The sequence below is a fragment of the Dendropsophus ebraccatus genome, chromosome 10 (assembly GCF_027789765.1).
Source record: "Dendropsophus ebraccatus isolate aDenEbr1 chromosome 10, aDenEbr1.pat, whole genome shotgun sequence".
Taxonomy (NCBI): Eukaryota; Metazoa; Chordata; class Amphibia; order Anura; family Hylidae; genus Dendropsophus; species Dendropsophus ebraccatus.
The window spans coordinates 737,378-763,368 of NC_091463.1; the positions used below are offsets into that span (position 1 = coordinate 737,378).

General features: G+C 53.1%; 1 protein-coding gene across 1 annotated transcript in view; it reads left to right on the forward strand.

The window, feature by feature from the left end:
- Positions 1 to 25,991, forward strand: part of GARNL3 (GTPase activating Rap/RanGAP domain like 3) — a 186,595-nt gene that overhangs the window by 124,568 nt on the left and 36,036 nt on the right. Inside the window, exons 19-24 of the mRNA XM_069942740.1 lie at positions 633 to 749; positions 14,165 to 14,316; positions 14,407 to 14,565; positions 19,520 to 19,586; positions 25,411 to 25,518; positions 25,596 to 25,714. Of these exons, the coding sequence (XP_069798841.1) occupies positions 633 to 749; positions 14,165 to 14,316; positions 14,407 to 14,565; positions 19,520 to 19,586; positions 25,411 to 25,518; positions 25,596 to 25,714 (722 nt within the window). The remainder of the gene's footprint in view (positions 1 to 632; positions 750 to 14,164; positions 14,317 to 14,406; positions 14,566 to 19,519; positions 19,587 to 25,410; positions 25,519 to 25,595; positions 25,715 to 25,991) is intronic.

A 25,991-nucleotide genomic window follows, 5' to 3' on the forward strand; every position in this document is an offset into this window, starting at 1 on the left:
GTCCTGTGACCCCTGGCTGTAGTCCTGTGACCCCTGGCTCTGGTCCTGTGACCCCTGGCTGTAGTCCTGTGACCCCTGGCTCTGGTCCTGTGACCCCTGGCTGTAGTCCTGTGACCCCTGGCTCTGGTCCTGTGACCCCTGGCGGTAGTCCTGTGACCCCTGGCTGTAGTCCTGTGACCCCTGGCTCTGGTCCTGTGACCCCTGGCTGTAGTCCTGTGACCCCTGGCTCTGGTCCTGTGACCCCTGGCTGTAGTCCTGTGACCCCTGGCTCTGGTCCTGTGACCCCTGGATGTATTCCTGTGACCCCTGGCTCTGGTCCTGTGACCCCTGGCTGTAGTCCTGTGACCCCTGGCTCTGGTCCTGTGACCCCTGGCTGTAGTCCTGTGACCCCTGGCTCTGGTCCTGTGACCCCTGGCTGTAGTCCTGTGACCCCTGGCTCTGGTCCTGTGACCCCTGGATGTATTCCTGTGACCCCTGGCTCTGGTCCTGTGACCCCTGGATGTAGTCCTGTGACCCCTGGCTCTAGTCCTGTGACCCCTGGCTCTGGTCCTGTGTGACGTGCTTCTGATCCCTGACTGCTCTGTGCCCACCTCTGCTCTCATGTGACTGAAATGACTGCTTTTTGTCTCTAGGAAAGGAGGCTCGTCTCTACGTCTTCCAGTTGAGCTCCATCCGGAAAGATCTGGAAGACAACCAAGCCCCACGGAACAAATATGAATGCAGAGAAAATAAACTGGAGAAAACAAAAGGTAAATGATAGAAAAGACAAGAGCCTCTCTGAAGAGGGATGGAAGAGATGGTGCGGCCATTCTGAGCTCACAGGCGCCCCCTAGGCCCGCAGTGGCAGAGTCAGGGATAGCACCTGGCCCAAAATCTATAATGGTGGAGTAGGTTTCCATAAACTTAAAGGGACTCCAAAACACTTAAATTATCAATCGATTGGGTAGTCCTCTCCGCTATATTCTGGAGCTGAGTAGTCCCCTCTCCGCTATATTCTGGAGCTGAGTAGTCCCCTCTCCGCTATATTCTGGAGCTGAGTAGTCCCCTCTCCGCTATATTCTGGAGCTGAGTAGTCCCCTCTCCGCTATATTCTGGAGCTGAGTAGTCCTCTCCGCTATATTCTGGAGCTGAGTAGTCTTCTCTCCGCTATATTCTGGAGCTGAGTAGTCCCCTCTCCGCTATATTCTGGAGCTGAGTAGTCTTCTCTCCGCTATATTCTGGAGCTGAGTCGCCCTCTCTGACATATTCTGGAGCTGAGTAGTCCCCTCTCCGCTATATTCTGGAGCTGAGTAGTCCCCTCTCCGCTATATTCTGGAGCTGAGTAGTCCCCTCTCCGCTATATTCTGGAGCTGAGTAGTCCCCTCTCCGCTATATTCTGGAGCTGAGTAGTCCCCTCTCCGCTATATTCTGGAGCTGAGTAGTCCCCTCTCCGCTATATTCTGGAGCTGAGTAGTCCCCTCTCCGATATATGTTGGAGCTGAGTAGTCCCCTCTCCGCTATATTCTGGAGCTGAGTAGTCCTCTCTGCTATATTCTGGAGCTGAGTAGTCCCCTCTCCGATATATGTTGGAGCTGAGTAGTCCCCTCTCCGCTATATTCTGGAGCTGAGTAGTCTCCTCTCCGCTATATTCTGGAGCTGAGTACTCCTCTCCGCTATATTCTGGAGCTGAGTAGTCCCCTCTCCACTATATTCTGGAGCTGAGTAGTCCCCTCTCCGCTATATTCTGGAGCTGAGTAGTCCCCTCTCCGCTATATTCTGGAGCTGAGTAGTCCCCTCTCCGCTATATTCTGGAGCTGAGTAGTCCTCTCTGCTATATTCTGGAGCTGAGTAGTCCTCTCCGCTATATTCTGGAGCTGAGTAGTCCTCTCTGCTATATTCTGGAGCTGACTAGTCTTCTCTCCGCTATATTCTGGAGCTGAGTAGTCCTCTCCGCTATATTCTGTAGCTGACTAGTCTTCTCTCCGCTATATTCTAGAGCTGAGTAGTCCTCTCCGCTATATTCTGGAGCTGAGTAGTCCCCTCTCTGCTATATTCTGGAGCTGAGTCGTGATCTCCGCTATATTCTGGAGCTGAGTAGTCCCCTCTCTGCTATATTCTGGAGCTGAGTCGTGATCTCCGCTATATTATGAAGCTGAGTAGTCCCCTCTCCGCTATATTCTAGAGCTGAGTAGTCCCCTCTCCGCTATATTCTGGAGCTGAGTAGTCCCCTCTCCGCTATATTCTGGAGCTGAGTAGTCCCCTCTCCGCTATATTCTGGAGCTGAGTAGTCCTCTCCGCTATATTCTGGAGCTGAGTAGTCCTCTCTGCTATATTCTGGAGCTGACTAGTCTTCTCTCCGCTATATTCTGGAGCTGAGTAGTCCTCTCCGCTATATTCTGTAGCTGACTAGTCTTCTCTCCGCTATATTCTGGAGCTGAGTAGTCCTCTCCGCTATATTCTGGAGCTGAGTAGTCCCCTCTCTGCTATATTCTGGAGCTGAGTCGTGATCTCCGCTATATTCTGGAGCTGAGTAGTCCCCTCTCTGCTATATTCTGGAGCTGAGTCGTGATCTCCGCTATATTCTGGAGCTGAGTAGTCCCCTCTCCGCTATATTCTAGAGCTGAGTAGTCCCCTCTCCGCTATATTCTGGAGCTGAGTAGTCCCCTCTCCGCTATATTCTGGAGCTGAGTAGTCCCCTCTCCGCTATATTCTGGAGCTGAGTAGTCCCCTCTCTGCTATATTCTGGAGCTGAGTAGTCCCCTCTCCGCTATATTCTGGAGCTGAGTCGTGCTCTCCGCTATATTCTGGAGCTGAGTAGTCCCCTCCGCTATATTCTGGAGATGAGTAGTCCCCTCTCCGCTATATTCTGGAGCTGAGTAGTCCCCTCTCTGCTATATTCTGGAGCTGAGTAGTCCCCTCTCCGCTATATTCTGGAGCTGAGTAGTCCCCTCTCCGCTATATTCTGGAGCTGAGTAGTCCCCTCTCCGCTATATTCTGGAGCTGAGTAGTCCCCTCCGCTATATTCTGGAGCTGAGTAGTCCTCTCCGCTATATTCTGTAGCTGACTAGTCTTCTCTCCGCTATATTCTGGAGCTGAGTAGTCCCCTCTCCGCTATATTCTGGAGCTGAGTAGTCTCCTCTCCGCTATATTCTGGAGCTGAGTAGTCCCCTCTCCGCTATATTCTGGAGCTGAGTAGTCCACTCCGCTATATTCTGGAGCTGAGTAGTCCCCTCCGCTATATTCTGGAGCTGAGTTGTCCCTTCCGCTATATTCTGGAGCTGAGTTGTCCCCTCTCCGCTATATTCAGGAGCTGAGTAGTCCCCTCTCCGTTATATTCTGGAGCTGAGTAGTCCCCTCTCCGCTATATTCTGGAGCTGAGTAGTCCCTCTCTGCTATATTCTGGAGCTGAGTTGTCCCCTCTCCGCTAATATTCTGTAGCTGACTAGTCTTCTCTCCGCTATATTCTGGAGCTGAGTAGTCCCCTCTCCGCTATATCTGGAGCTGAGTAGTCCCCTCTCCGCTATATTCTGGAGCTGAGTAGTCCCCTCTCCGCTATATTCTGGAGCTGAGTAGTCCCCTCTCCGCTATATTCTGGAGTTGAGTAGTCCCCTCTCCGCTATATTCTGGAGCTGAGTAGTCCCCTCTCCGCTATATTCTGGAGTTGAGTAGTCCCCTCTCCGCTATATTCTGGAGCTGAGTAGTCTCCTCTCCGCTATATTCTGGAGCTGAGTAGTCCTCTCTGCTATATTCTGGAGCTGAGTAGTCCTCTCCGCTATATTCTGTAGCTGACTAGTCTTCTCTCCGCTATATTCTGGAGCTGAGTAGTCCCCTCTCCGCTATATTCTGGAGCTGAGTAGTCTCCTCTCCGCTATATTCTGGAGCTGAGTAGTCCCCTCTCCGCTATATTCTGGAGCTGAGTAGTCCACTCCGCTATATTCTGGAGCTGAGTAGTCCCCTCCGCTATATTCTGGAGCTGAGTTGTCCCCTCCGCTATATTCTGGAGCTGAGTTGTCCCCTCTCCGCTATATTCAGGAGCTGAGTAGTCCCCTCTCCGTTATATTCTGGAGCTGAGTAGTCCCCTCTCCGCTATATTCTGGAGCTGAGTAGTCCTCTCTGCTATATTCTGGAGCTGAGTTGTCCCCTCTCCGCTATATTCTGTAGCTGACTAGTCTTCTCTCCGCTATATTCTGGAGCTGAGTAGTCCCCTCTCCGCTATATTCTGGAGCTGAGTAGTCCCCTCTCCGCTATATTCTGGAGCTGAGTAGTCCCCTCTCCGCTATATTCTGGAGCTGAGTAGTCCCCTCTCCGCTATATTCTGGAGTTGAGTAGTCCCCTCTCCGCTATATTCTGGAGCTGAGTAGTCTCCTCTCCGCTATATTCTGTAGCTGACTAGTCTTCTCTCCGCTATATTCTGGAGCTGAGTAGTCCCCTCTCCGCTATATTCTGGAGCTGAGTAGTCCCCTCTCTGCTATATTCTGGAGCTGAGTCGTGCTCTCCGCTATATTCTGGAGCTGAGTAGTCCCCTCTCCGCTTTATTCTGGAGCTGAGTAGTCCCCTCTCCGCTATATTCTGGAGCTGAGTCGTGCTCTCCGCTATATTCTGGAGATGAGTAGTCCCCTCTCCGCTATATTCTGAAGCTGAGTAGTCCTCTCCGCTATATTCTGAAGCTGAGTAGTCCCCTCTCCGCTATATTCTGGAGCTGAGTTGTCCCCTCCGCTATATTCTGGAGCTGAGTAGTCCTCTCTCCGCTATATTCTGGAGCTGAGTAGTCTCCTCTCCGCTATATTCTGGAGCTGAGTAGTCCCCTCTCCGCTATATTCTGGAGCTGAGTAGTCCCCTCTCCGCTATATTCTGGAGCTGAGTAGTCCCCTCTCCGCTATATTCTGGAGCTGAGTCGTGCTCTCCGCTATATTCTGGAGCTGAGTAGTCCCCTCTCCGCTATATTCTGGAGCTGAGTAGTCTCCTCTCCGCTATATTCTGGAGCTGAGTCGTGCTCTCCGCTATATTCTGGAGCTGAGTAGTCCCCTCTCCGCTATATTCTGGAGATGAGTAGTCCCCTCTCCGCTATATTCTGGAGCTGAGTAGTCCCCTCTCCGCTATATATTCTGAAGCTGAGTAGTCTCCTCTCCGCTATATTCTGGAGCTGAGTAGTCTCCTCTCCGCTATATTCTGGAGCTGAGTCGTGCTCTCCGCTATATTCTGGAGCTGAGTAGTCCCCTCTCCGCTATATTCTGGAGCTGAGTAGTCTCCTCTCCGCTATATTCTGGAGCTGAGTTGTCCCCTCCGCTATATTCTGAAGCTGAGTAGTCCTCTCCGCTATATTCTGAAGCTGAGTAGTCCCCTCCGCTATATTCTGGAGCTGAGTAGTCCCCTCCGCTATATTCTGGAGCTGAGTAGTCCCCTCTCCGCTATATTCTGGAGCTGAGTTGTCCTCTCCGCTATATTCTGGAGCTGAGTAGTCCCCTCTCCGCTATATTCTGGAGCTGAGTAGTCCCCTCTCCGCTATATTCTGGAGCTGAGTAGTCCTCTCTGCTATATTCTGGAGCTGAGTGTCCTCCTCCGCTATATTCTGGAGCTGAGCAGTGTCCTCCTTTCCTGCTATATTCTGGAGCTGAGTAGTCCCCTCTCCGCTATATTCTGGAGCTGAGTAGTCCCCTCTCCGCTATATTCTGGAGCTGAGTAGTCCCCTCTCCCCTATATTCTGGAGCTGAGTAGTCCCCTCCGCTATATTCTGGAGCTGAGTAGTCTCCTCTCCGCTATATTCTGGAGCTGAGTAGTCTCCTCTCCGCTATATTCTGGAGCTGAGTAGTCCTCTCCGCTATATTCTGGAGCTGAGTAGTCCCCTCTCCGCTATATTCTGGAGCTGAGTTGTCCTCTCCGCTATATTCTGGAGCTGAGTTGTCCCCTACGCTATATTCTGGAGCTGAGTAGTCCCCTCTCTGCTATATTCTGGAGCTGAGTTGTCCCCTCCGCTATATTCTGGAGCTGAGTAGTCCCCTCTCCGCTATATTCTGGAGCTGAGTTGTCCTCTCCGCTATATTCTGGAGCTGAGTAGTCCCCTCTCCGCTATATTCTGGAGCTGAGTAGTCCCCTCTCCGCTATATTCTGGAGCTGAGTAGTCCCCTCTCTGCTATATTCTGGAGCTGAGTAGTCCCCTCTCCGCTATATTCTGGAGCTGAGTAGTCCCCTCTCCCCTATATTCTGGAGCTGAGTAGTCCCCTCTCCGCTATATTCTGGAGCTGAGTTGTCCCCTACGCTATATTCTGGAGCTGAGTAGTCCCCTCTCCGCTATATTCTGGAGCTGAGTAGTCCCCTCTCCGCTATATTCTGGAGCTGAGCAGGATTTGGGGTCAGCCTTTTTGATCCGGGTGACAGATGACTTTAGTTTTCGGGGATGAAGGTGACCGATTCCCGCTGGACGGGCATAGCCATGTCCTGTGGAAACTTTGAGTGGCGTTAGAATTCTCCTTCTCCCCAATTCCTCTCCCCCTGGTTGCCTTCTTCCTCTTCCTTGGTGGGCGGGGGGCCACCCACCATCCCACCATTAGGACCTCTCCTCTTTATCCCCCATGTTTTTTCTCTTTTCTCCTCTTCTTCCCCCTCTGCTCTCTTCTCCCCTTGATTTTTTTCTTTCCTCTTTTTCTTCCCCCTCTTCTTTCTCCATTGTCCCGCCATGTTTTTTTCCTCTTCTTCCCCCTTCGCTCCTCCTCTTTATCCCCTATGTTTTTTCTCTTTCCTCTTCTTCTTCCCCCTTCGCTCCTCCTCTTTATCTCCCATGTTTTTTCCTTTTTCCTCTTCTTCTTCCCCCTTCGCTCCTCCTCTTTATCCCCCATGTTTTTTCCTTTTTCCTCTTCTTCTTCCCCCTTCGCTCCTCCTCTTTATCCCCTATGTTTTTTCCTTTTTCCTCTTCTTCTCCCCCTCCGCTCCTCCTCTTTATCCCCCATGTTTTTTTCTCTTTCCTCTTCTTCTCCCCCCTCCGCTCCTCCTCTTTATCCCCCATGTTTTTTCCTTTTTCTTCTTCTTCTTCCCCCTCCGCTCCTCCTCTTTATCTCCCATGTTTTTTCCTTTTTCCTCTTCTTCTTCCCCCTTCGCTCCTCCTCTTTATCCCCCATGTTTTTTCCTTTTTCCTCTTCTTCTTCCCCCTTTGCTCCTCCTCTTTATCCCCAATGTTTTTTCTTTTTCCTCTTCTTTTTCCCCCTTCGCTCCTCCTCTTTATCCCCCATGTTTTTTTCTCTTTCCTCTTCTTCTTCCCCCTTCGCTCCTCCTCTTTATCCCCCATGTTTTTTCCTTTTTCCTCTTCTTCTTCCCCCTTCGCTCCTCCTCTTTATCCCCCATGTTTTTTTCTCTTTCCTCTTCTTCTTCCCCCTTCGCTCCTCCTCTTTATCTCCCATGTTTTTTCCTTTTTCCTCTTCTTCTTCCCCTTCGTTCCTCCTCTTTATCCCCCATGTTTTTTCCTTTTTCCTCTTCCCCCTTCGCTCCTCCTCTTTATCCCCCATGTTTTTTTCTCTTTCCTCTTCTTCTTCCCCCTTCGCTCCTCCTCTTTATCCCCCATGTTTTTTCCTTTTTCCTCTTCTTCTTCCCCCTTCGCTCCTCCTCTTTATCCCCCATGTTTTTTCCTTTTTCCTCTTCTTCTTCCCCCTTCGCTCCTCCTCTTTATCCCCCATGTTTTTTCCTCTTTCCTCTTCTTCTTCCCCCTTCGCTCCTCCTCTTTATCCCCCATGTTTTTTTCTCTTTCCTCTTCTTCTTCCCCCTTCGCTCCTCCTCTTTATCCCCCATGTTTTTTCCTTTTTCCTCTTCCCCCTTCGCTCCTCCTCTTTATCTCCCATGTTTTTTCCTTTTTCGTCTTCTTCTTCCCCCTTCGCTCCTCCTCTTTATCCCCCATGTTTTTTTCTCTTTCCTCTTCTTCTTCCCCCTTCGCTCCTCCTCTTTATCCCCCATGTTTTTTCCTTTTTCCTCTTCCCCCTTCGCTCCTCCTCTTTATTCCCCCATGTTTTTTTCCTTTTTCCTCTTCTTCTTCCCCCTTCGCTCCTCCTGTTTATCCCCCATGTTTTTTCCTTTTTCCTCTCTTCTTCCCTCTCCGCCTCCTCCTCTTTATCCCCCCATGTTTTTTTTCTCTTTCCTCTTCTTCTTCCCCCTTCGCTCCTCCTCTTTATCCCCCATGTTTTTCCTTTTTCCTCTTCCCCCTTCGCTCTCCTCTTTATCCCCATGTTTTTTCCTTTTTTCCTCTTCTTCTTCCCCCTTCGCTCCTCCTGTTTATCCCCCATGTTTTTTCCTTTTCCTCTTCTTCTTCCTCCCTTCGCTCCTCACTCTTTATCCCCCATGTTTTTTCCTTTTTCCTCTTCCCCCTTCGCTCCTCCTCTTTATCCCCCATGTTTTTTTCTCTTTCCTCTTCTTCTTCCCCCTACCATGTTTTTTTCTCTTTCCTCTTCTTCTTCCCCCTCGCTCCTCCTCTTTATCTCCCATGTTTTTTTTCTTTTTCCTCTTTTTCTTTCCCCCTTCGCTCCTCCTCTTTATCCCCCATGTTTTTCCTTCTTCTTCTTCCCCCTTCGCTCCTCTTCTTTATCCCCCATGTTTTTTTCTCTTTCCTCTTCTTCTTCCCCCTTCGCTCCTCCTCTTTATCTACCATGTTTTTTTCTCTTTCCTCTTCTTCTTCCCCCTTCGCTCCTCCTCTTTATCCCCCATGTTTTTTTCTTTTTCCTCTTCTTCTTCCCCCCTTCGCTCCTCCTCTTATCCCCCATGTTTTTCCTTCTTCTTCTTCCCCCTTCGCTCCTCCTCTTATCCCCATGTTTTTTCCTCTTCCTTCTTCCCCCTCCCGCTCCTCTCTTTATCCCCCATGTTTTTTTCTCTTTCCTCTTCTTCTTCCCACTCCGCTCCTCCTCTTTATCCCCCCATGTTTTTTCCCTTTTTCCTCTTCCCCCCTTCGCTCCTCCTCTTTATCCCCCATAGTTTTTCCTTTTTCCTCTCTCCCTTCGCCTCCTCCTCTTTCTCCCCCATGTTTTTTTCCTTTTTCTTCTTCCCCCTTCGCTTCTCCTCTTTATCACCCATGTTTTTCCTTTCCTCTTCTTCTTCCCCCTCGCTCCTCCTCTTTATCCCCCATGTTTTTTTCCTTTTTCTTCTTCCCCCTTCGCTCCTCCTCTTTATCCCCCATGTTTTTTTCTTTTCCTCTTCTTCTTCCCCCTTCGCTCCTCCTCTTTATCCCCCATGTTTTTTCCTTCTTCTTCTTCCCCCTTCGCTCCTCTTCTTATCCCCCATGTTTTTTTCTCTTTCCTCTTCTCTTCCCCCTCCGCTCCTTCCTCTTTATCCCCATGTTTTTTCCTTTTTCCTCTTCCCCTTCGCTCCTCCTCTTTATCCCCATGGTTTTTTCCTTTTCCTCTTCCCCTTCGCCCTCCTCTTATCCCCATGTTTTTTTCCTTTTTCTTCTTCCCCCTTCGCTCCTCCTCTTATCCCCCATGTTTTTTCCTTTTCCTCTTCTTCTTCCCCCTTCGAGCTCCTCCCTTTATCCCCCATGTTTTTTCTCTTTTCCTCTTCTTCTTCCCCTCTTCGCTCCTCCTCTTTATCCCCCATGTTTTTTCCTCTTTCTTCTTCCCCCTTCGCTCCTCCTCTTTATCCCCCATGTTTTTTTCCTTTTCTCCTTCTTCTTCCCCCTTCGCTCCTCCTCTTATCCCCCATGTTTTTTTCCTTTCCTCTTCTCTTCCCCCTTCGCTCCTCCTCTTTATCTACCATGTTTTTTTCTCTTTCCTCTTCTTCTTCCCCCCTTCGCTCCTCCTCTTTATCCCCCATGTTTTTTCTTTTCCTCTTCTTCTTCCCCCTTCGCTCCTCCTCTTTATCCCCCATGTTTTTCCTTCTTCTTCTTCCCCTTCGCTCCTCTTCTTTATCCCCCATGTTTTTTTTCTCTTTCCTCTTCTTCTTCCCCTTCCGCTCCTCCTCTTTATACCATGTTTTTTTCTCTTTCCTCTTCTTCTTCCCCTTCGGCTCCTTCTCTTTATCCCCCATGTTTTTTTCCTTTTTCCTCTTCTTCTTCCCCCTTCGCTCCTCCTCTTTATCCCCCATGTTTTTTTCTCTTTCCTCTTCTTCTTCCCCCTTCGCTCCTCCTCTTTATCCCCCATGTTTTTTTCTCTTTCCTCTTCTTCTTCCCCCTTCGCTCCTCCTCTTTATCCCCCATGTTTTTCCTTCTTCTTCTTCCCCCTTCGCTCCTCCTCTTTATCCCCCATGTTTTTTCCTCTTCTTCTTCCCCCTCCGCTCCTCCTCTTTATCCCCCATGTTTTTTTCTCTTTCCTCTTCTTCTTCCCCCTCCGCTCCTCCTCTTTATCCCCCATGTTTTTTCCTCTTCTTCTTCCCCCTTCGCTCCTCCTCTTTATCCCCCATGTTTTTTCCTTTTTCCTCTTCCCCCTTCGCTCCTCCTCTTTATCCCCCATGTTTTTTCCTTTTTCCTCTTCCCCCTTCGCTCCTCCTCTTTATCCCCCATGTTTTTCCTTTTTCTCTTCTTCTCCCCTTCGCTCCTCCTCTTTATCCCCCATGTTTTTTCCTTTTTTCCTCTTCTTCTTCCCCCTCGCTCCTCCTCTTATCCCCCATGTTTTTTTCCTTTTTCTTCTTCCCCCCTTCGCTCTCCTCTTTACCCCCATGTTTTTTCCTTCCTCTTCCTTCCCCTCCGCTCCTCATTCTTTATCCCCCATGTTTTTTCCTTTTCTCTTTCTCTTCTTCTTCCCCCCTTCGCTCCTCCTCTTTATCCCCCCATGTTTTTTCCTTTTTTCCTCTTCCCCCTTCGCTCCTCCTCTTTATCCCCCCATGTTTTTCCTTTTTTCCTCTTCCCCCTTCGCTCCTCCTCTTTATCCCCATGTTTTTTCCTTTTTCCTTCTTCCCTCCCTTCGCTCCTCCTCTTTATCCCCAATGTTTTTTTCCTTTTTCCTCTTCTTCTTCCCCTCTCGCTCCTCCTCTTATCCCCCCCATGTTTTTTCCTTTTTCCTCTTCTTCTTCCCCCTTCGCTCCTCCTCTTTATCCCCATGTTTTTTCCTTTTTCCTCCTCTCTTCCCCCTTCGCTCCTCCTCTTTATCCCCCTATGTTTTTTCCTTTTTCCTCTTCCCCCTTCGCATCCTCCTCCTGTATCCCCCATGTTTTTTCCTTTTTCCTCTTCTTCTTCCCCCTTCGCTCCTCTCTTTATCCCCCATGTTTTTTCCTTTTCCTCTTCTTCTTCCCCCTTCGCTCCTCCTCTTTATCCCCCATGTTTTTTCTCTTTCCTCTTCTTCTTCCCCCTTCGCTCCTCCTCTTTATCTACCATGTTTTTTTCTCTTTCCTCTTCTTCTTCCCCCTTCGCTCCTCCTCTTTATCCCCCATGTTTTTTTCTTTTTCCTCTTCTTCTTCCCCCTTCGCTCCTCCTCTTTATCCCCCATGTTTTTCCTTCTTCTTCTTCCCCCTTCCCGATCCTCCTCTTTATCCCCCATGTTTTTTTCTCTTTCCTCTATCTTCTTCCCCCTCCGCTCCTCCTCTTTAGCCCCCATGTTTTTCCTTTTTCCTCTTCCCCCTTCGCTCCTCCTCTTTATCCCCCATGTTTTTTCCTTTTTCCTCTTCTTCTTCCCCCTTCGCTCCTCCTCTTTATCCCCCATGTTTTTTCCTTTTTCCTCTTCTTCTTCCCCCTTCGCTCCTCCTCTTTATCCCCCATGTTTTTCCTTCTTCTTCTTCCCCCTTCGCTCCTCTTCTTTATCCCCCATGTTTTTTTCTCTTTCCTCTTCTTCTTCCCCCTCCGCTCCTCCTCTTTATCCCCCATGTTTTTTCCTTTTTCCTCTTCCCCCTTCGCTCCTCCTCTTTATCCCCCATGTTTTTTCCTTTTTCCTCTTCTTCTTCCCCCTTCGCTCCTCCTCTTTATCCCCCATGTTTTTTCCTCTTCTTCTTCCCCCTTCGCTCCTCCTCTTTATCCCCCATGTTTTTTCCTTTTTCTTCTTCCCCCTTCGCTCCTCCTCTTTATCCCCCATGTTTTTTCCTTTTTCCTCTTCCCCCTTCGCTCCTCCTCTTTATCCCCCATGTTTTTTCCTTTTTCCTCTTCTTCTTCCCCCTTCGCTCCTCCTCTTTATCCCCCATGTTTTTTCCTTTTTCCTCTTCTTCTTCCCCCTTCGCTCCTCCTCTTTATCCCCCATGTTTTTTTCTCTTTCCTTTTCTTCTTCCCCCTTCGCTCCTCCTCTTTATCCCCCATGTTTTTCCTTCTTCTTCTTCCCCCTTCGCTCCTCTTCTTTATCCCCCATGTTTTTTTCTTTTTCCTCTTCTTCTTCCCCCTTCGCTCCTCCTCTTTATCCCCCATGTTTTTTCCTTTTTCCTCTTCCCCCTTCGCTCCTCCTCTTTATCCCCCATGTTTTTTCCTTTTTCCTCTTCTTCTTCCTCCTTCGCTCCTTCTCTTTATCCCCCCATGTTTTTTCCTTTTCCTCTTCTTCTTCCCCCTTCGCTCCTCCTCTTATCCCCCATGGTTTTTCCTTCTTCTTCTTCCCCTTTCGCTCCTCTTCTTTATCCCCCCTGTTTTTTCTCTTTCCTCTTCTTCTTCCCCCTCCGCTCCTCCTCTTTATCCCACATGTTTTTTCCTTTTTCCTCTTCCCCTTCGCTCCCTCCTCTTTATCCCCCATGTTTTTTCCTTTTTCCTCTTCTTCTTCCCCCTTCGCTCCTCCTCTTTATCCCCATGTTTTTCCTCTTCTTCTTCCCCCCTTCGCTCCTCCTCTTTATCCCCCATGTTTTTTCCTTTTTTCTTCTGCCCCCCTTCGCTCCTCCTCTTTATCCCCCATGTTTTTTTTCCTTTTTCCTCTTCCCCTTCGCTCCTCATCTTTATCCCCCCATGTTTTTTCCTTTTTCCTCTTCTTCTTCCCCCCTTCGCTCTCCTCTTTATCCCCCATGTTTTTTCCTTTTTTTCTCTTCTTCTTCCCCCTTCGCTCCTCCTCTTTATCCCCCATGTTTTTCCTTTTTCCTCTTCTTCTTCCCCCTTCGCTCTCCTCTTTATCCCCCATGTTTTTTCCTTTTTTCTCTTCTTCTTCCCCCTTCGCTCCTCCTCTTTATCCCCCATGTTTTTTCCTTTTTCCTCTCTTCTTCCTCCTTCGCTCCTTCTCTTTACTCCCCCATGTTTTTTTCCTTTTTCCTCATTCTTCTTCCCCCTTCGCTCCTCCTCTTTATCCCCATGTTTTTCCTTCTTCTTCTTCCCCTTTCGCTCCTCTTCCTTTATCCCCCATGTTTTTTCTCTTTCCTCTTCTTCTTCCCCCTCCGCTCCTCCTCTTTATCCCCCATGTTTTTCCTTTTTCCTCTTCCCCCTTCGCTCCTCCTCTTTATCCCCCATGTTTTTTCCTTTTTCCTCTTCTTCTTCCCCCTTCGCTCCTCCTCTTTATCCCCCATGTTTGTTCCTCTTCTTCTTCCCCCTTCGCTCCTCCTCTTTATCCCCCATGTTTTTTCCTTTTTCTTCTTCCCCCTTCGCTCCTCCTCTTTATCCCCCATGGTTTTTTTCCTTTTTTCCTCTTCCCCCTTCGCTCCTCCTCTTTATCCCCCATGTTTTTTCCTTTTTCCTCTTCTTCTTCCCCCTTTCGCTCCTCCCTCTTATCCCCCATGTTTTTTCCTTTTTTCTCTTCTTCTTCCCCCTTCGCTCCTCCTCTTTATCCCCCATGTTTTTTTCCTTTTTTTTCCCTCTTCTTCTTCCCCCTTCGCTCCTCCTCTTTATCCCCCATGTTTTTTTTCCTTTTTTCTCTTCTTCCTTCCCCCTTCGCTCCTCCTCTTTATCCCCATGTTTTTTCCTTTTTCCTCTTCTTCTTCCCCCTTCGCTCCTCCTCTTTATCCCCCATGTTTTTTCCTTTTTCCTCTTCTTCTTCCCTCTCCGCTCCTCCTCTTTATCCCCCATGTTTTTTCCTTTTTCCTCTTCCCCCTTCGCTCCTCCTCTTTATCCCCCATGTTTTTTCCTTTTTCCTCTTCTTCTTCCCCCTTCGCTCCTCCTCTTTATCCCCCATGTTTTTTCCTTTTTCCTCTTCTTCTTCCCTCTCCGCTCTCTTCTCCCCCGTGGTTTTTTTCTTCCTACTTCCACGTATGGGCCCTTGGCTCTTTGTTGGCGTTTTTTGTCGCTCATCTGGTTGTGTCATTCTTGATGCTGTTTGTATTTTTTTTTTATTCTGAGTTTAAGTTTTTCATATAAAAAAAAGTAAATAAAAACAAACTGATTGTGTTCTTCATCCAGGATGCCACCTGTATGCGGTGAGCACCCATCACAGCCAGGAGCTGCGGGTGGTGGTGGCCATCAGGAACAAGCTGCTGCTGATCACCAGGAGACCCAATGCTCAGGGCTGTGCGGCTGGATCGGCCCCAGGAGAAGCCTTTCAGTACATCAGGGTGAGTGTCTGCTAAGAAGTGCTCAGCCATCCCCAAGGCAGCGGGAGGAGGATGGAGAGAGACTGATGGCTGTCATGTGTCTGGCTGCAGGAGATCTGTCTCTCCGACCCCCCCATGGTGATGACCCTTGTGGACGGGCCGTCCGGAGACAACGACAATATGATCTGCGTGGCTTATCGGCACCAGTTCGATCTGGTTAATGAGAGCACCGGAGAGTCGTGCCGGCTGCATCACGTTGACGCTAACAGGGTAAGAGCGAAAGCAGAGCGCTAACGGCTAATACGGGAGGCACCGGCCCAATGACGGACTATACAACCATGTGAGCGAGTATTACCGCAGCGCAGGGTATAACCGAGAGGTGGAAGAGACAGCTGAGAGAGAGAGAAGAGAGACAGACCAGAGAGGGGGAAGAGAGACAGACCAGAGAGGGGGAAGAGAGACAGACCAGAGAGGGGGAAGAGAGACAGCCCAGAGAGGGGGAAGAGAGACAGACCAGAGAGGGGGAAGAGAGACAGCCCAGAGAGGGGGAAGAGAGACAGCCCAGAGAGAGGAGAGAGAGACAGCCCAGAGAGAGGGAAGAGAGACAGCCCAGAGAGAGGGAAGAGAGACAGCCCAGAGAGAGGGAAGAGAGACAGCCCAGAGAGAGGGAAGAGAGACAGCCCAGAGAGAGGAAAGAGAGACAGCCCAGAGAGCAGCAGCGCAAAGTATTACCGCAGCACCGGCTATTACCGCAGCGCAGAGTATAACCGAGAGGTGGAAGAGACAGCTGAGAGAGGTGGAAGAGACAGCCCAGAGAGGGGGAAGAGAGACAGCCCAGAGAGGGGGAAGAGAGACAGCCCAGAGAGGGGGAAGAGAGACAGCCCAGAGAGGGGGAAGAGAGACAGCCCAGAGAGAGGAAAGAGAGACAGCTGAGAGAGGGGGAAGAGAGACAGCCCAGAGAGGGGGAAGAGAGACAGCCCAGAGAGAGGAAAGAGAGACAGCCCAGAGAGGGGGAAGAGAGACAGCCCAGAGAGGGGGAAGAGAGACAGCCCAGAGAGAGGAAAGAGAGACAGCCCAGAGAGGGGGAAGAGAGACAGCCCAGAGAGAGGGAAGAGAGACAGCCCAGAGAGAGGGAAGAGAGACAGCCCAGAGAGGGGGAAGAGAGACAGCCAGAGAGGGGGAAGAGAGACAGCCAGAGAGAGGAAAGAGAGACAGCCCAGAGAGGGGGAAGAGAGACAGCCCAGAGAGAGGAAAGAGAGACAGCCCAGAGAGAGGAAAGAGAGACAGCCCAGAGAGGGGGAAGAGAGACAGCCCAGAGAGAGGAAAGAGAGACAGCCCAGAGAGAGGAAAGAGAGACAGCCCAGAGAGAGGAAAGAGAGACAGCCCAGAGAGAGGAAAGAGAGACAGCCCAGAGAGGGGGAAGAGAGAGACAGCCCAGAGAGGGGGAAGAGAGACAGCTGAGAGAGGTGGAAGAGACAGCCCAGAGAGAGGGAAGAGAGACAGCCCAGAGAGGGGGAAGAGAGACAGCCCAGAGAGAGGGAAGAGAGACAGCTGAGAGAGGTGGAAGAGACATCCCAGAGAGAGGGAAAATAGAGCCGAGAGAGGGAAGAGACAGCTGAGAGAGCAGCGTAGAGTATAAGCGAGAGAGAGAGAGAAGAGACAGCCCAGAGAGAGGAAAGAGAGACAGCTGAGAGAGCAGCGTAGAGTATAACCGAGAGAGAAGAGACAGCTGAGAGAGGTGGAAGAGACAGCCCAGAGAGAGGGAAGAGAGACAGCCCAGAGAGAGGGAAGAGAGACAGCCCAGAGAGAGGGAAGAGAGACAGCCCAGAGAGAGGGAAGAGAGACAGCCCAGAGAGGGGGAAGAGAGACAGCCCAGAGAGAGGGAAGAGAGACAGCGCAGAGAGGGGGAAGAGAGACAGCCCAGAGAGAGGAAAGAGAGACAGCCCAGAGAGAGGGAAGAGAGACAGCCCAGAGAGGGGGAAGAGAGACAGCCCAGAGAGAGGGAAGAGAGACAGCCCAGAGAGAGGAAAGAGAGACAGCCCAGAGAGGGGGAAGAGAGACAGCCCAGAGAGAGGAAAGAGAGACAGCCCAGAGAGAGGGAAGAGAGACAGCTGAGAGAGGTGGAAGAGACAGCTGAGAGAGGTGGAAGAGACAGCCCAGAGAGAGGGAAGAGAGACAGCCCAGAGAGAGGAAAGAGAGACAGCCCAGAGAGAGGAAAGAGAGACAGCCCAGAGAGAGGAAAGAGAGACAGCCCAGAGAGGGGGAAGAGAGACAGCCCAGAGAGAGGAAAGAGAGACAGCCCAGAGAGAGGGAAGAGAGACAGCTCAGAGAGGGGGAAGAGACAGCGGAGAGAGGTGGAAGAGACAGCCCAGAGAGAGGGAAGAGAGACAGCCCAGAGAGAGGAAAGAGAGACAGCCCAGAGAGGGGGAAGAGAGACAGCCCAGAGAGAGGAAAGAGAGACAGCTGAGAGAGAGGAAAGAGAGACAGCCCAGAGAGAGGGAAGAGAGACAGCCCAGAGAGGGGGAAGAGAGACAGCCCAGAGAGAGGGAAGAGAGACAGCCCAGAGAGAGGAAAGAGAGACAGCCCAGAGAGGGGGAAGAGAGACGCCCAGAGAGAGGAAAGAGAGACAGCCCAGAGAGAGGGAAGAGAGACAGCTGAGAGAGGTGGAAGAGACAGCTGAGAGAGGTGGAAGAGACAGCCCAGAGAGAGGGAAGAGAGACAGCCCAGAGAGAGGAAAGAGAGACAGCCAGAGAGAGGAAAGAGAGACAGCCCAGAGAGAGGGAAGAGAGACAGCTGAGAGAGGTGAGAAGAGACAGTCTGAGAGAGGTGGAAGAGACAGCCCAGAGAGAGGGAAGAGAGACAGCCCAGAGAGAGGAAAGAGAGACAGCCCAGAGAGGGGGAAGAGAGACAGCCCAGAGAGGGGGAAGAGAGACAGCCCAGAGAGAGGAAAGAGAGACAGCCCAGAGAGAGGGAAGAGAGACAGCCCAGAGAGGGGGAAGAGACAGCTGAGAGAGGTGGAAGAGAGACAGCTGAGAGAGGTGGAAGAGACAGCCCAGAGAGAGGAAAGAGAGACAGCCCAGAGAGAGGAAAGAGAGACTGCCCAGAGAGAGGGAAGAGAGACAGCCCAGAGAGAGGGAAGAGAGACAGCCCAGAGAGAGGGAAGAGAGACTGCCCAGAGAGGTGGAAGAGAGACAGCCCAGAGAGAGGAAAGAGAGACAGCCCAGAGAGAGGGAAGAGAGACAGCTGAGAGAGGTGGAAGAGACAGCTGAGAGAGGTGGAAGAGACAGCCCAGAGAGAGGGAAGAGAGACAGCCCAGAGAGAGGAAAGAGAGACAGCCCAGAGAGGGGGAAGAGAGACAGCCCAGAGAGGGGGAAGAGAGACAGCCCAGAGAGAGGAAAGAGAGACAGCTGAGAGAGGGAAGAGAGACAGCCCAGAGAGGGGGAAGAGAGACAGCCCAGAGAGAGGGAAGAGAGACAGCCCAGAGAGAGGAAAGAGAGACAGCCCAGAGAGAGGAAAGAGAGACAGCCCAGAGAGAGGAAAGAGAGAGCCCAGAGAGAGGAAAGAGAGACAGCCCAGAGAGAGGGAAGAGAGACAGCCCAGAGAGAGGAAAGAGAGACAGCCCAGAGAGGGGGAAGAGAGACAGCCCAGAGAGAGGAAAGAGAGACAGCCCAGAGAGAGGAAAGAGAGACAGCTGAGAGAGCAGCGCAGAGTATAACCGAGAGGTGGAAGAGACAGCTGAGAGAGGTGGAAGAGACAGCCCAGAGAGAGGAAAGAGAGACAGCCCAGAGAGAGGAAAGAGAGACAGCCCAGAGAGAGGAAAGAGAGACTGCCCAGAGAGGAGGAAGAGAGACAGCTGAGAGAGGGGGAAGAGAGACAGCTGAGAGAGGAGGAAGAGAGACAGCTGAGAGAGGAGGAAGAGAGACAGCCCAGAGAGGGGGAAGAGAGACAGCCCAGAGAGGGGGAAAAGAGACAGCTGTGAGAGAGGGAGAAGAGACAGCCTAGAAAGAGGGAAAAGAGACAACTGAGAGAGGGAAGAGACAGCTGAGAGGGAAAAGAGAGACAGCCCAGAGAGGGGGAAGAGACAGCCAAGAGAGAGAGAGGGAAAAGAGACAGCTGTGAGAGAGGGAGAAGAGGCAGCCAAGAGAGATGGAAATGAGACAGCCAAGAGAGAGGGAAAAGAGACAGCTGAGAGAGAGGGAGAAGAGACAGCCAAGAGAGAGGGAAAAGAGACAGCTGTGAGAGAGGGAGAAGAGACAGCCAAGAGAGATGGAAATGAGACAGCCAAGAGAGAGGGAAAAGAGACAGCTGAGAGAGAGGGAGAAGAGACAGCCAAGAGAGAGGGAAAAGAGACAGCTGTGAGAGAGGGAGAAGAGACAGCCAAGAGAGATGGAAATGAGACAGCCAAGAGAGAGGGAAAAGAGACAGCTGAGAGAGAGGGAGAAGAGACAGCCAAGAGAGAGGGAAAAGAGACAGCTGAGAGAGAGAGGGAAGAGACAGCTGAGAGAGAGAGGGAAGAGACTGCCTAGAGATAGAGAGGGAAGAGACAGCCAAGAGAGAGGGAAAAGAGACAGCTGAGAGAGAGAGGGAAGAGACAGCTGAGAGAGAGAGGGAAGAGACTGCCTAGAGATAGAGAGGGAAGAGACAGCTAAGAGAGAGGGAAAAGAGAGACAGCCCAGAGAAAGGAAATATAGACAGCCCAGAGAGGGGGGAGAGACAGCCCAGAGAGGGGGGAGAGACAGCCCAGAGAAAGGAAAGAGAGCAGCCCAGAGAGGGGGAAGAGACAGCTGTGAGAGAGGGAAAAGAGACAGCTGTGAGAGAGGGGGAAGAGACAGCCCAGAGAAAGGAAAGAGAGCAGCCCAGAGAGGGGGAAGAGACAGCTGTGAGAGAGGGAAAAGAGGCAGCTGTGAGAGAGGGAGAAGAGACAGCTGTGAGAGAGGGACAGATGAGAGAGCAGCAGTGCAGAGTATTACCGCAGCACCAGGTATTACCGCCTCACCTGTCTCTGAGAGGGTTCGCTGATAATGCGGCCAAGAACATCACTGCAAAGGGAGGTGGCAATGTGTGTTATTAGCGCAAGGTCTGAGGGGTGGAGCGAGGGGGGTGGGGAAAGGGGCGGGGCCTGAGGGGATGAACGCCTGAGGGGCGGAGCACGGATCAGGACGATCACACACAGACAGGGCAGCAATGTGACGCATCATCCTCCGTGTCCACATTATCATTTCAGGTCCATTTTGTTGCAGCAATTGATGTTTATGAAGATGGAGAAGCTGGAATATTGCTGTGCTACAACTGTAAGTGTGGGGGGGACACAACATGGCGGGTGTACACAGCAGGAACGGGGGGATCTATAGGGGAGGGGACACAACATGGCGGGTGTACACAGCAGGAACGGGGGGATCTCTAGGGGAGGGGACACAACATGGCGGGGGTACACAGCAGGAACAGGGGGGATCTATAGGGGAGGACACAACATGGCGGCTGTACACAGCAGGAACAGGGGGGATCTATAGGGGAGGGGACACAACATGGCGGCTGTACACAGCAGGAACGGGGGGATCTCTAGGGGAGGGGACACAACATGGCGGGGGTACACAGCAGGAACAGGGGGGATCTATAGGGGAGGACACAACATGGCGGCTGTACACAGCAGGAACAGGGGGGATCTATAGGGGAGGACACAACATGGCGGCTGTACACAGCAGGAACAGGGGGGATCTCTAGGGGGGGACACAACATGGCGGGTGTACACAGCAGGAACGGGGGGATCTATAGGGGAGGGGACACAACATGGCGAGGGTACACAGCAGGAACAGGGGGATCTATAGGGGAGGGGACACAACATGGCGGCTGTACACAGCAGGAACAGGGGGGATCTATAGGGGAGGGGACACAACATGGCGGCTGTACACAGCAGGAACAGGGGGGATCTCTAGGGGAGGGGACACAACATGGCGGGGGTACACAGCAGGAACAGGGGGATCTCTAGGGGAGGGGACACAACATGGCGGGGGTACACAGCAGGAACAGGGGATCTCTAGGGGGGGACACAACATGGCGGGTGTACACAGCAGGAACGGGGGGATCTCTAGGGGGGGACACAACATGGCGGGGGGTACACAGCAGGAACGGGGGGATCTATAGGGGAGGACACAACATGGCGGCTGTACACAGCAGGAACAGGGGGATCTGTAGGGGAGGGGACACAACATGGCGGGGGTACACAGCAGGAACGGGGGGATCTATAGGGGAGGGGACACAACATGGCGGGGGTACACAGCAGGAACAGGGGGGATCTATAGGGGAGGGGACACAACATGGCGGCTATACACAGCAGGAACGGGGGGGATCTCTAGGGGAGGGGACACAACATGGCGGCTATACACAGCAGGAACGGGGGGATCTGTAGGGGAGGGGACACAACATGGCGGGGGTACACAGCAGGAACGGGGGGATCTCTAGGGGAGGGGACACAACATGGCGGCTGTACACAGCAGGAACAGGGGGATCTATAGGGGAGGGGACACAACATGGCGGGGGTACACAGCAGGAACGGGGGGATCTATAGGGGAGGGGACACAACATGGCGGCTGTACACAGCAGGAACGGGGGGATCTATAGGGGAGGGGACACAACATGGCGGCTGTAATACAGCAGGAACGGGGGGATCTATAGGGGAGGGGACACAACATGGCGGCTGTACACAGCAGGAACGGGGGGGATCTATAGGTGAGGGGGACACACATGGCGGCTGTACACAGCAGGAACGGGGGGATCTGTAGGTGAGGGGACACAACATGGCGGCTGTACACAGCAGGAACAGGGGGGATCTCTAGGGGAGGGGACACAACATGGCGGGGGTACACAGCAGGAACAGGGGGATCTCTAGGGGAGGGGACACAACATGGCGGGGGTACACAGCAGGAACAGGGGGATCTCTAGGGGGGGACACAACATGGCGGGTGTACACAGCAGGAACGGGGGGATCTCTAGGGGAGGGGACACAACATGGCGGGTGTACACAGCAGGAACGGGGGGGATCTCTAGGGGGGGACACAACATGGCGGGTGTACACAGCAGGAACGGGGGGATCTATAGGGGAGGACACAACATGGCGGCTGTACACAGCAGGAACAGGGGGATCTGTAGGGGAGGTGACACAACATGGCGGGGGTACACAGCAGGAACGGGGGGATCTATAGGGGAGGGGACACAACATGGCGGGGGTACACAGCAGGAACAGGGGGGATCTATAGGGGAGGGGACACAACATGGCGGCTATACACAGCAGGAACGGGGGGGATCTCTAGGGGAGGGGACACAACATGGCGGCTATACACAGCAGGAACGGGGGGATCTGTAGGGGAGGGGACACAACATGGCGGGGGTACACAGCAGGAACGGGGGGATCTCTAGGGGAGGGGACACAACATGGCGGCTGTACACAGCAGGAACGGGGGGATCTGTAGGGGAGGAGACACAACATGGCGGCTGTACACAGCAGGAACGGGGGGGATCTGTAGGTGAGGGGACACAACATGGCGGCTGTACACAGCAGGAACAGGGGGATCTGTAGGGGAGGTGACACAACATGGCGGGGGTACACAGCAGGAACGGGGGGATCTATAGGGGAGGGGACACAACATGGCGGGGGTACACAGCAGGAACAGGGGGGATCTATAGGGGAGGGGACACAACATGGCGGCTATACACAGCAGGAACGGGGGGGATCTCTAGGGGAGGGGACACAACATGGCGGCTATACACAGCAGGAACGGGGGGATCTGTAGGGGAGGAGACACAACATGGCGGCTGTACACAGCAGGAACGGGGGGGATCTGTAGGTGAGGGGACACAACATGGCGAGGGTACACAGCAGGAAGGGGGGGGATCTATAGGGGAGGGGACACAACATGGCGGCTGTACACAGCAGGAACGGGGGGATCTATAGGTGAGGGGACACAACATGGCGGCTGTACACAGCAGGAACGGGGGGATCTGTAGGTGAGGGGACACAACATGGCGGCTGTACACAGCAGGAACGGGGGGATCTATAGGGGAGGGGACCAACATGGCGGCTGTATACAGCAGGAACGGGGGGATCTATAGGGGAGGGGACACAACATGGCGGCTGTACACAGCAGGAACGGGGGGATCTATAGGTGAGGGGACACAACATGGCGGCTGTACACAGCAGGAACGGGGGGATCTGTAGGTGAGGGGACACAACATGGCGGCTGTACACAGCAGGAACAGGGGGGATCTCTAGGGGAGGGGACACAACCATGGCTGGGGTGGGGCGGGGGTACACAGCGAGGAACAGGGGGGATCTCTAGGGGAGGGGACACAACTCATGGTCGGCTGTACACAGCCAGGAACGGGGGGGAATCTCTAGGGGGGGGGGACACAAACATGGGGGGGGGCGGGTGTACACAGGCAGGAACGGGGGGGGATCTATAGGGAGAGGGGGAGGACACAACAATGGCGGCTGTACACTAGCAGGAACAGGGGGATCTGTAGGGGAGGGGACACAACATGGCGGGGGGTACCCACAGCAGGAACGGGGGATCTATAGGGGAGGGGAGGACACAAACATGGCGGCTATACACAGCAGGAACGGGGGGATCTGTAGGGGAGGGACACAACATGGCGGGGGTACATCCGCAGTAACGTGGGGGCTCTCTAGGGGAGGGGACACAACATGCGGCTGTACACAGCAGGACCACGGGGGGATCTGTAGGGAGGAGACACAACATGGCGGCTGTACACCAGCAGGAACGGGGGGGATCTGTAGGTGAGGGGACACAACATGGCGGCTGTACACAGCAGGAACAGGGGGATCTGTAGGGAGGTGACACAACATGGCGGGGGTAACAGCAGGAACGGGGGGATCTATAGGGGAGGGCCACAACATGGCGGGGGTACACAGCAGGAACAGGGGGGATCTATAGGGGAGGGGACACAACATGGCGCTATACACAGCAGGAACGGGGGGGATCTCTAGGGAGGGGACACAACATGGCGGCTATACACAGCAGGAACGGGGGGGATCTGTAGGGAGGAGACACAACATGGGCGCTGTACACAGCAGGAACGGGGGGGGATCTGTAGGTGAGGGGACATCAAACATGGCGAGGGTACACAGCAGGAAGGGGGGGGATCTATAGGGGAGGGGACACACATGGCGGCTGTACACGCAGAACGGGGGGATCTATAGGTGAGGGACACAACATGGCGGCTGTACACAGCAGGAACGGGGGGGATCTGTAGGTGAGGGGACACAACATGGCGGCTGTACACAGCAGGAACGGGGGGATCTATAGGGGAGGGGACACAACATGGCGGCTGTATACAGCAGGAACGGGGGGATCTATAGGGGAGGGGACACAACATGGCGGCTGTACACAGCAGGAACGGGGGGATCTATAGGTGAGGGGACACAACATGGCGGCTGTACACAGCAGGAACGGGGGGATCTGTAGGTGAGGGGACACAACATGGCGGCTGTACACAGCAGGAACAGGGGGGATCTCTAGGGGAGGGGACACAACATGGCGGGGGTACACAGCAGGAACAGGGGGATCTCTAGGGGAGGGGACACAACATGGCGGCTGTACACAGCAGGAACGGGGGGATCTCTAGGGGGGGACACAACATGGCGGGTGTACACAGCAGGAACGGGGGGATCTATAGGGGAGGACACAACATGGCGGCTGTACACAGCAGGAACAGGGGGATCTGTAGGGGAGGGGACACAACATGGCGGGGGTACACAGCAGGAACGGGGGGATCTATAGGGGAGGGGACACAACATGGCGGGGTACACAGCAGGAACAGGGGGGATCTATAGGGGAGGGGACACAACATGGCGGCTATACACAGCAGGAAAGGGGGGGAACTCTAGGGGAGGGGACACAACATGGCGGCTATACACAGCAGGAACGGGGGGATCTGTAGGGAGGGGACACAACATGGCGGGGGTACACAGCAGGAACGGGGGGATCTCTAGGGAGGGGACACAACATGGCGGCTGTACACAGCAGGAACGGGGGGATCTGTAGGGGAGGAGACACAACATGGCGGCTGTACACAGCAGGAACGGGGGGATCTGTAGGTGAGGGGACACAACATGGCGGCTGTACACAGCAGGAACGGGGGGATCTATAGGGGAGGGGACACAACATGGCGGCTGTACACAGCAGGAACGGGGGGATCTATAGGTGAGGGGACACAACATGGCGGCTGTACACAGCAGGAACGGGGGGGATCTGTAGGTGAGGGGACACAACATGGCGGCTGTACACAGCAGGAACGGGGGGATCTATAGGGGAGGGGACACAACATGGCGGCTGTATACAGCAGGAACGGGGGGATCTATAGGGGAGGGGACACAACATGGCGGCTGTACACAGCAGGAACGGGGGGATCTATAGGTGAGGGGACACAACATGGCGGCTGTACACAGCAGGAACGGGGGGGATCTGTAGGTGAGGGGACACAACATGGCGAGGGTACACAGCAGGAACAGGGGGATCTATAGGGGAGGGGACACAACATGGCGGCTGTACACAGCAGGAACGGGGGGGATCTGTAGGGGAGGGGACACAACATGGCGGCTGTACACAGCAGGAACGGGGGGATCTATAGGGGAGGGGACACAACATGGAGGCTGTACACAGCAGGAACGGGGGGGATCTGTAGGTGAGGGGACACAACATGGCGAGGGTACACAGCAGGAACAGGGGGATCTATAGGGGAGGGGACACAACATGGCGAGGGTACACAGCAGGAACGGGGGGATCTGTAGGGGAGGGGACACAACATGGCGGCTGTACACAGCAGGAACGGGGGAATCTATAGGGGAGGGGACACAACATGGCGGCTGTATACAGAACAGGAACGGGGGGATCTGTAGGTGAGGGGACACAACATGGCGGCTGTACACAGCAGGAACGAGGGGGATCTGTAGGTGAGGGGACACAACATGGCGGCTGTACACAGAACAGGAACGGGGGGATCTGTAAGGGAGGGGACACAACATGGCGGCTATACATAGTCACCGTGACGATGCATGGGTGACCACAAGGATTGTTGTCTGACTTTGTTGTTGACTTTCAGATAGCTGTTCCTATAAGAAGGTGAGTCCATTCAATGGCGGCTCGCCCCTCCTCCAGCCCTCCGCATCTGACTTCCATTTCAGCTGGAGCCAGGTTCCGCACGCTGTGGGTAAGAGCTGTGAGCATGGCAGCGAGAGCGATGTCTGGGGCCGGGCCTCTCCTTCATCTTCTCATTCTCCCTCACAGTCTGCGCCTTCCCCTATATTTTGGCCTTCACCATGGACTCCATAGAAATTCGGCTCGTTGTCAATGGCAATTTGGTGCACACGGCAGTGGTCCCAGAATTACAGCTGGTGGCGTCCCGGGTAAGAGCTCCAGATCATGGCGCCCCCCGCCACACTGCTGACTATTTCCATCCTGTATATCTGTCTCTCAACGGTTCCGCCGCTATTTGTCTAATCTTTCTGTTTTCTGATTATAATTTTTTTTTATTTAATTTTGTGTACATTGTTATGGGGGCGGCCATCTTACCTGGGCTGTTCTTAACAGCATTTAGTGACATGCTTTACAGCAAGCCTCATGGATATAGACGACAATAGACAGACTCTGTCCCCATGAGATGAATGTGAGACATTACTAAGC